This window comes from Phaseolus vulgaris, chromosome 9, assembly GCF_000499845.2.
Source record: "Phaseolus vulgaris cultivar G19833 chromosome 9, P. vulgaris v2.0, whole genome shotgun sequence".
NCBI classification, from domain to species: Eukaryota; Viridiplantae; Streptophyta; class Magnoliopsida; order Fabales; family Fabaceae; genus Phaseolus; species Phaseolus vulgaris.
Window position 1 is genome coordinate 6,341,027 of NC_023751.2, and position 10,037 is coordinate 6,351,063.

The 10,037-nt window shown below is 34.8% G+C and overlaps 2 protein-coding genes across 2 annotated transcripts; one reads left to right on the forward strand and one right to left on the reverse strand.

The window, feature by feature from the left end:
• Positions 1–1,063: 1,063 nt before the first annotated feature.
• On the forward strand, positions 1,064–5,175 carry LOC137820029 (uncharacterized). The gene is made up of 7 exons (XM_068623803.1): positions 1,064–1,268; positions 1,681–3,027; positions 3,227–3,282; positions 3,396–3,629; positions 3,730–4,021; positions 4,194–4,390; positions 4,831–5,175. The coding sequence occupies exons 2-7, from the start codon at positions 1,732–1,734 to the stop codon at positions 4,982–4,984; spliced, it is 2,229 nt and encodes a 742-aa protein (XP_068479904.1). The 5' UTR covers positions 1,064–1,268; positions 1,681–1,731; the 3' UTR covers positions 4,985–5,175.
• A 1,547-nt stretch (positions 5,176–6,722) lies between these two features.
• LOC137820030 (tRNA (carboxymethyluridine(34)-5-O)-methyltransferase) lies at positions 6,723–9,372 on the reverse strand. The gene is made up of 3 exons (XM_068623804.1): positions 9,137–9,372; positions 7,836–8,898; positions 6,723–7,229 (listed from the first exon to the last, which is right to left on the reverse strand). Exons 2-3 carry the CDS (start codon positions 8,870–8,872, stop codon positions 7,142–7,144), a joined length of 1,125 nt encoding a protein of 374 aa, XP_068479905.1. The 5' UTR covers positions 8,873–8,898; positions 9,137–9,372; the 3' UTR covers positions 6,723–7,141.
• Positions 9,373–10,037: the final 665 nt, after the last annotated feature.

Genomic DNA, 10,037 nt, shown 5'->3' on the forward strand with positions numbered 1-10,037 from the left:
TAACATTAGCGTGAACCAAGCTTAGGTGTTAGAGATATCAAAATCAACATTTAATGTTCAGGATTTCACATTTTATATTTTGTTTAATAAAACAGTTTAAATTTATTAGATTTTAAGTTTCTCATTTCCATAAAATAACTCAATTATTACAAAATATAATTTTTTTTTATATTAAATAATTATTAATAATTCAAAGTTATTACTTAATGACATTTTTCAGTTGAGGTCAGGTCAATGAAAGCTATTTTTCAACCAAATTTTTGAATGTGGATAGGAATTCTCTTAAATGACATCAGTCAAAAAGAAATTATTGAAAAAAATTATTTATTAATATGTTAAAAAAAATTGTCGAAAATTCAAATCAACTACTTATACTACCGAGTCATCCATTTTTCTACCAAATTAATCTTACATCTCCATGGTTTAAAATAATTCTAGTCAAATTGGCTGAAAACTTACCATCAACATTTATTATTTTTTTAATAAATTTGAACAAAAAATAACATTGATTAAAAAAATTTGTGCAAACATAAACAAACACCAATAAAAAAAACTCCTAAAAATATGAATTAAAAAATGTAGCTGATAGTGATCAAATAAACTTTGTGATCAAATATGCAAGAGAATACATAAATGAAATGATTGACAATTTCAAATTCATACTTTTAAGTGAGATTTGAAGTTTACCATTTCTTACAAAGTCTACTTAAATTTGATATTTACAAGTTATTCAATTGGAGATATTCCACTTATTTATTGAATCATATCACAGTTTATTAACAATTATTTATTTATCATAACTTTCATTAAAGATAACATATTGAAAATATTTTTTTTGTTTTTTTTTCATCAAAACTAAAAACGTATTCATTTAACACACGTTACTGCGAAGAGCATTCACTCTGCTTTTTCAACTGACTGATGGATAGATTCGTCCATTACATTATCCCAAAAAATTCAGGGTCTAAGAAAAAAAAAGGAAGTTGTTTTTTAATATTATAATAATAATAATAATAATAATAATAATATTAATATTATTAATATTAATATTACGTTGTATAATGGTTGGGTGGAAAAAAATATAAAGAAAATTTTAGGCGCAGCTTCCCTGAGGACTTCCCGCTTCTCCCTCTGTGAATTGCGGTTTCATTTGGTGGTTTCAAACCCCAAAAGTTACAGACACAGACTACCATTTATTCAACACAACCATCACTATAGTCAACCAAACGCATCCTCTTTGCTCTTCTATCAACTTTGGATCCGTGACCGTAAGTTCTCCTTCTTCATCTTCACCGCCTGCTATATGCGATTCATTTCGTTTTTCTATCAAGCTTCAATTGGATAGGATATGCATTGTTAGGAAAGGATTATCCTTCGGATTTTTTTTTTCTTTTCTATACATCACAAATAAGTCAATCTTGTGTTGCTGCTGTCTGTGATCTTATGATGTATCCAATTTTTGATCCTTCTCACTGCATATTTTCAATTCTTTTAATCTCTGCTCTCCTCTAAAACTAGAACAATCCCCATGGATGTAACATATTGTATTGATACTGTTGCTATTTCTATTTCCGGATGCATTTTTTTCAGGGTTTTCTGTTATTGGTAAAAAAAATTCCTGGTCAATGGATTGCGCCCCGCTGTAATTAGTTTACTTATGTGTTTTATGATTTATTGTAGGGCTATTTGTTGGAGTGTGGCGTATTGTATGAACTCTAGCTTGCTTTCACCATGGAACATCTACAGTCAGAGGAGACGACTGGAGTGAATTCTCAAGCTGTTGAGAACTTGCGGGTGGGTGATTTGGTAACTGATCAGGAGAAACAGTCAAAGGAGGCTGAAGCTCAGAATATTGGTCATGATGGTCCCGAGTTTGATGATATATCAGATGCGGCAGATGTAAGGTCTAAGAGGAACGATGAGAGCAGGGATTTGCAATCTCGAACTCAACTCGAAAACTTAGAAACCAAATCTGAAACTGAAATTATTACTGATAGGCAAGAGGATTCTGGTGATAAGACGAGTGCTGGTGGAGATTTGGAGTCCAGAAACCAAGAAACAAATCTAGATGGTAATTCTGGACAGACTGACTTGGCTAATGAAGTGGATGATAGGGAATCAACGCAGGTGTTTGATAAGTCGGATGAAATTCCAAGCGAGGACCCCAATTTGGAGCCTGTATTTGATGGAACAGAGGTTCCAGGGATGGAGGCTAACCGCAGTATGTCTGGCCGTAGGTACGATGCAGATCAGGACTCCCCAGGAGTGGTTGAGAAGGCTGTGGCTCTTAAGAATTTTGTTAAGGAGAAGAGTGCGGTGGCTGTCTCCACCATGATGCGTCGCCTTTCTGGAAAAAGAGACGAAGGTGCTGTGGATAATGTTGACGATGAAGGTAAGGATGTATCAGATATTAGAAAAGTTGGTGAAAACAAAGTGGCGTCTGAGAAGGCAGCGGAGAAATTTGACTGGAATCCCTTAAATTACATCAAGAAGTCATCCGATGCTGGTGTGGAAAACAAAACTGAGCAGATAGACTCAATAGTCATGAAAGGAAGGATTATACTATACACGAAACTAGGGTGCCAAGAATCTAACGAGATTAGGCTGTTTTTGCGTTTGAAAAGGCTTAGATATGTCGAAATCAACATCGATGTGTTCCCTAGTAGAAAGAAGGAGCTGGAGAGGATTTCTGGATCTACTTCTGTACCTAAGGTTTTCTTCAATGAAATACTTATTGGAGGCTCGAGTGAGTTGAAGGTTCTAGATGAGTCTGGCAAGCTTGATGAGAAGGTTGACTTTCTTATTACTGAAGAACCATTATCTGAGGCCCCATCGCCACCTCTCTCTGGAGAGGATGATGTGCCCAATAGTGGCCTACCTGATGAAATGGCAATTGTTGTCCGCAAAATGAAAGAATCCATAGCTGTGAAGGACCGCTTACATAAAGTGCGCAGGTTCACTAACTGTTTTCTTGGCTCAGAAGCTATCGACTTCTTATCAGAAGATCAATATTTGGAAAGGCCAGAGGTAAGCTTGGTCTTAAGCCTGATGCGTGGGTCTATTGCCCGTACACAACCCATCTATGACTCTTCATATTGTATGCAGTTATTTATTGCATAGTATTTAATCTTGCTATATTTTCAATCACATACTCAAACAAATCGTTCACCGAATTGCTAGCTTCATACTGTCATTGCTATCTTCTAATTCTTCTCCGGTGGTATAGGCTGTTGAGTTTGCACGAAAGCTTGCCGACAAACACTTCTTTCGACACGTTACTGAGTTAGTCCAGTACTCTATTTGATGTTTCCACTTTCCAATGTTTTAACTATGTTTTGTCAGTTAGCAAATTTGATAATCCTTCATGGGTTTCAATGGTTTTTGTTTTGCTTTAGTGAAAATCTATTTGAGGATGGAAACCATCTGTATCGGTTTTTGGATGATGACCCCATTGTGGTGTCACAATGTCACAACATTCCTAGAGGCATAAGTACCTTGAAGCCCAAGCCTTTAGCGGAAATTGCGTCAAGACTAAGGTTTCTGTCCCGTGCAATATTTGAAGCCTATGCTTATGAAGATGGACGTCGTGTTGATTATACAAGTATTCATGCGAGTGAAGAGTTCGCGAGGTTTATTTGACGTTTTCTGTCTTTTGCCTTGCGTGGTAGAACTGACATTTGCCCTTCAATGTTGATAATGCATTGATTGATTTTACAATTATCGTTTTAGGTATCTGAGAATCGTGGAAGAGCTCCAGAGAGTGGAAATATCGGATTCTTCTAGAGAAGAGAAGCTTGCGTTCTTTATTAATCTTTATAATATGATGGCAATCCATGCAATCTTAGTGTTGGGCCATCCAGATGGAGCTCTGGAAAGAAGGAAATTATTTGGAGAGTTCAAATATGTTATTGGCGGGTCCACGTACTCACTTTCAGCTATTCAAAATGGCATTTTGCGGGGAAACCAACGGCCACCATATAACCTTAAGAAGCCATTTGGGGCAAAAGATAAACGCTCGACGGTAAGCTTTAATACCTGTATTAGTAAGTTACTGATAACAATTTAAATATTTATTTTGCTATTAATAAATTATTTTTTAGTTATATGTTAAGACTATTGTGCTGTTTGGTACATATGCTTTCACCGTGAAATTACTAGAATAAAATGCTTACTTAGTTGGTGAAATTTGTCAGGTGGCACTTCCTTACCCTGAGCCTCTTATTCATTTTGCTTTGGTATATGGTACCCGATCTGGGCCTGCACTTCGCTGCTACTCTCCTGGAAAGATTGATGAAGAGTTATTGGACGCAGCCCGTAATTTTTTAAGAAATGGAGGCGTTGTAATTGATTCGAGTGCGAAGGCTGTAAATGCTAGTAAGATCCTCAAATGGTACGTTCTTTCAACCGAGGGTTTTGAATATCATTGATGTGATTTTTGGTAAATTTAAGCAAAGACTGCTCATCGAATATTTTGTATGTACACTACATATTTTCTCTTGGGGAAAAAGCAAATCTTTCAAACTCCTTAGCTCAATGGTACGAAAAAAAGGTATTTTAAGCTTTAATTTTGTTAGTTGGGCTAGCGGCTAATTTCACATGTACTTATAAAATGCATGAAGGATCTGGCAGAAATGCAAACGAACTATATAATGGTGAAAATCCATTCTGATGTTTAATATTATTTTGTATGTAGAAATTAAATATGTGCACGCGTTTACATATTTAACTTCTAAATCAATGAAAAAAATATGATAGTGAACAGTGCTAAAATTAGTTGCTTATTTTGGTGATATTCAAATCTGAAAATAGTTGGTCCTTGTTCATTCTCAGGTACAGTATAGATTTTGGCAAGAACGAGGTAGAGGTGATAAAGCATGTTTCAAACTACTTAGATCCAGCTGAGTCTGAAGTATTGTTGGACCTACTTGCTACTTCCGAGTTGAAGGTGACATATCAGCATTATGACTGGGGTTTGAACTGCTAGCATAGGCTACCAAAGTTCTGTAAATATGCCCGCATATATTTATACTGATTTCCCCTCATACAAATTGCCACCAAAGTATTCAATGTCGCATGTCAACTTTTTCTGCCCATTTCACTCGTCTATGTACACGAGGAAGACGAAATTGTGTTTACCTCCTGAATTCCTGTTCTATATGCACTGTCTTTCTAAAATTACTTGTGCTCTTTAATGTTTTATGCATGCAATTTATAATGGTTCTTACCACGTATAATCCGCGTGAACTGAAGAGCTCGAACTCGTAATGTTTCTCAGGTGGCTATTTCTTTAATGTTTGAAAATTAATGAGATGAAGCTGATGCTTAATGAGCGATTCCCAAACCGGTCCTTAGAGATTGAGTCTCGTGAGCGTGTAGTTTCTTAAATAGTGATAAAAACTAAAGAGGTGATATTATCTGGAGATTAGATTGATATATGTAGATCTATTTACGAACTCCAAAAAATGGAAAATTTGACTTTGGAATGGAAATTACCATATTTTATCTAATTTATTATTCTTTGTCAACCTCTTTATAACCAAGGGTTTGAAAACAGGAAATACCTAAACAAAGGACTCAACTAGTAAGAGCGTTGTTTCCCTGTCCTTATACCCTCTTCTCATTATCTAGAAAGTGGAATAGAAGAACTCAGTAATGAATTGTTGTAGTTAAAAATTCTAAACCCTAATCATGCATTTGAATTTTTTTTTATTATGTAATCGGGAAGCTAATTACAAATTTGAAAAAAAAAATTGGATTATGTAATCCAAAATATTTTTGAAAATATGAAAATTTATGAAGGTGAAAAAAAGAATATATGGAGTTATTGGAAATTTTTCATCTTCCTAATAATACAAACTTTACTTTCTTTCTCCATGCTCTCTTCTCTTCTCTATGCAATCTTTGTCCTCAGTTTTCTTCTCTTTCTTTCTCTCTCTCTTCTCTTCTCTATACTATTTTCTATTCTTCTGCAATCTTTTCAGTTTTCTTCTTTTTCTTTCTTTATGCTCTCTTCTCCTCTCTATTTTTCTGCTTTTTTGTTCTCAGTTTTCTTCTCATTATGGTATTTTTGTTTGTAGGTTTTCTTTATATCATAGTTCTTATATTGTCAAGACTACAAATAAAAACATTAATAATATATTATAAATCAATTTTATAATATCGAATTAAACTTAAAATCTACCTTTTATAATTAGTTTTAACTGGGAACTAGCATGTAAACATGTAAACATACAAAGGCAGGAGAGGCACTTTCTCTCTATCCATGTTGCTTAGTAGATATAAAGCATAAGGTATGAAGGCAGGGTTAGCCAATTTCCAAAACTGTGCGAGCGTTTAAAATAATAAAATTTTGCTTCTTTGATATTTGGCCAGAAGCAGAAACGGCATTACAGAATCACAAATTCACGACGGAACAAAATCAGGCGGCTGTCTAGGCAAACATCCAGCAGTGATTACCACGTTTAATTTCATATGTAAATACAAGTTTTTAAATTGCTCACACGATGTTCTGAGACGCAAGGATCCAACGATGGTTTGTACTGTATCCTACTTGGGAACCAAATATCCTTCTCACCTGTTTCCTCATCCCATAATCACAAAAGGGATATTAAAAAGAAACTAGATTTGAGCCCTGTAAGAGTTTTAATTACTTCAAAACTGGTACAGAAGCACAAATCATGACAAAATAGTGAAATCCAACTGTGAAATAAACTTCCAATGAATGACGTTGTAGAACTGCTCCTGTATAAAAAATATTCAGCAATGTTTGGGCTGACACAGTGGCCAGATACATAACACGAACACATGCGTACTTCATGCCCTATTGTTACAACCAAAACTGGGTTTTGCAATTAAAAGCAATGAAAAATAAAAATAACACTCAGGCTTTCTTGAAGAATGCAGCCTGATCTGGATGATAATGGCCAGAGAATAATTCTTTTCAAGTTTTGCAGCTGTCCATTTTTTATTTATATTAATTTGAATACCAGACAAAGTTAACTTGCAAGATAAATTTTGTAAAAGTTGTCATACAACACTCTGGCCTGCTATACTCACTCAAGGATAATAAGCTGGACAGATGCTTAAAGGGGATAGCAGCCTAGTCTTGTTCCTTGACATATCAACCAGGTTTCTTTCTTGGTCATGCTGTTTTCTCTAGAATAATACACCAGTTGGATTTATCAAAAAACTGATCAACAATTCTAGCATTGTTTATTCCAGTTGTCAAACTGCAAAAGGATGTGAAAATAAGTTAGAAATGGGGACTAGAGCATCCTGCATATAATCATGTCAAACATCTAGAACATAGTTCTGAATTATACTCTTTCAATTTTGAAACATGAGTGGCAAGAGACCAACAGGCACCAAGGCCATCATAAATTTGTCATACACCTAAAGTTCCAGTTGATTGATCAAAGCAGCAGGGAAGATAAATGATGGCATGACACTACTCACTTCAATCCCATATTTGTTACTCTTAAACACCATTCATTGCAATTTTTCTAAAAAAAACTTTTATCTTTACCTTACCTTTTCCTCAGACAAATAGCAACTCAAACTTTATGATAGAGGGAAAGCAAAATTACGATTTGACAACAAGCTAACGCTGAAGCAGCAATTTTAAGTTCAAAATTGAACCTTAAACAGATTTTACCGAGTGCAACGTCTCCATCTCTTCCTACTTTGCTTATATAATCCATATTTCTAGATTCAGATGTAAATCTAATCATAGCACAATTGACATCCAAGATTAAGTTCACCAAACATGAAGCCTGATGGTAGTAACTTTAGCGGAAGAATAAAGGAAAACATAAATTTAAACCATGCTTTGTTACCTTTCAAGTTCGCCTTCACTAAAAACATGATAATATCGATTATACACCACAGCACCTTTTCTGTCATCTTTAGTTGCCAGACCAGCAGCAAGAGCATGAGCAGAAGCACCACTGATTTCAGCACGATGATAAGGTAAATGCCAGGGAACAAAGTATTCCTGTTGATTCTTTATATGTTTTTCTTCCTCCAAATCTCTGTAGACATTTGTCTCACTGCAAACTTTTATGTTCTCACCAGTGCTACTCTCCTCACTTTCAGGAATACTTTCTAATGGCAAGGGTGAGGGTGTCCGAGCACGAGGACTACCTGGTCCTACCCACTCTTCAACATACTTTTCAGGCAGCGGAGTCCATTTGGTAATTAGTGTCGTATCCTCTTGCTCTACAGCCCAAACTGTAATCAGAACATGGCCACCCTTTTTAACCACTCTGACCAATTCTTCTATTGCTTTTCTCCTTCTATTTTCAGTGCTTAAGTGATGTAACACTGCTATTGATATAGCCGCATCACCAAATCCAGTTCTGTAAGGAAGATTCACAGCATCTGCTACCAAAACTTCATGCCCTCTATCCGAGCAGATTTTAATCAGGGATGGACTTATATCACATCCTATGAAAGAGCAATCCTGATTCAAACCCAGGTATTTCCCATTCCCGCATCCCGCATCAAGGAGAAGAGATCCCAAAGGCAAAGATGACAAAAATGATGAAACCTTCGGCCACTTGGCGAACCGAGTGGCACTGAAATGCGGAGCAATAGCATCATATACATGATGAACAAACTTCTTTTCTATTTCAGGGGTGGATTGTACACTCATAGATGAAATAGTACCGTTCCCACTGGCTGACACGGAATCTGCAATTGAGGGTTCCTTACTGGGGGCAAGAGTGCACAAACTAGAATCCACTTTAGAATTGATTTGTTTCATTGAACTAAGTGCTAAATGACAAACAAAATCACCAACTACACTGGTCAAACCAAGGGCTTCTCTATGTGGATTGAGGAATCTACTTGTTTTTAGAACACTATGAATCATTAACCAGTCAGTGTGGCAGAGAGCACCTGCGCAAAAAGCGATTTTTTTGCAAATGATGTCTTTAATTTTTTGTATAAAATCTATAACCCAATAGTGATTCATTCATATTCATATACAAATAAAAACAAAACAAAACCAAAATATGCAAACTTGTAATAATATAACCAAATGAAAAAATGTGAGAAAAGTTAGGTCAGATCATCAAAAAAACTAGAAGGAAAGCGGGGCTTAAAACTCCAAACTTGGAGGCAAAAAATTGCTTACCAATTAACAGAAGGGCTTCTGAATAGAGAAGAAAAGTGATTAAAGCTTTTCATAAATGCGGAAAAAACGAGAGATGAAGAGAATCCTGAAGTGACGAACATCGTCGGTGGTTGATGCTTGTTTTGAGTGAATGGTGGCTGAGACCCGACAACACACTCCAAAACCCGGTTTGACAAACTTGGTCGGGTCTAAGGAATATAAGTCCATTGTTCTTTGCTTAAATCTTAAGAAAAATTACTTTTATTTAATAATTATTTTGAAATTTTATAACATATCTTTTTAAAATTAGTTAAAACAAATATGCTTTTGATGTGATAACTTTTTAAGGTTAAGCTGTTTTCTCAAAAGTAGTTATTGAAGCCTTTTTTTAATCAATGGAGGCATTAAGAAAATGCTTTTGGATATATATTTTTAATGTTGTTGTTTTTAAGTAAACTTTATATATAATATACTTAATTAAGTGAATTTTAATTGTTATAATTTTTCAAATGTTCTTACCATTTTTATACGGCGTCGTTTGGTATTCTGGAATTTGTTTTTTACAATTAGCATAGGTTAGATGCAAAGTCTAGGAGAAAGAGGATAAACAAAATTTTGAATATTTAGCCTTTCTTTGTTGGTGTTGAAAAATCATTTTTCATACTTTCAATAAAATACACATATTATTAATATAAAATTATGATTTATGATTAATTTAGCACAAGTCTCAAATACATTCAACACTTCAAAATTAATTTAATTAAAAGTCAAATTTATTTAACTTTAAAACAAGAGAACCCTCGTTCATGACTACATTTTATTGATGGCTGGTTCACTTGATTTGCCTTAGGTATGTTTATTAGGAAACTAATAATTATAATATTTTTCTATCTTAATTTTTAGTGGGAATATATACAAATCC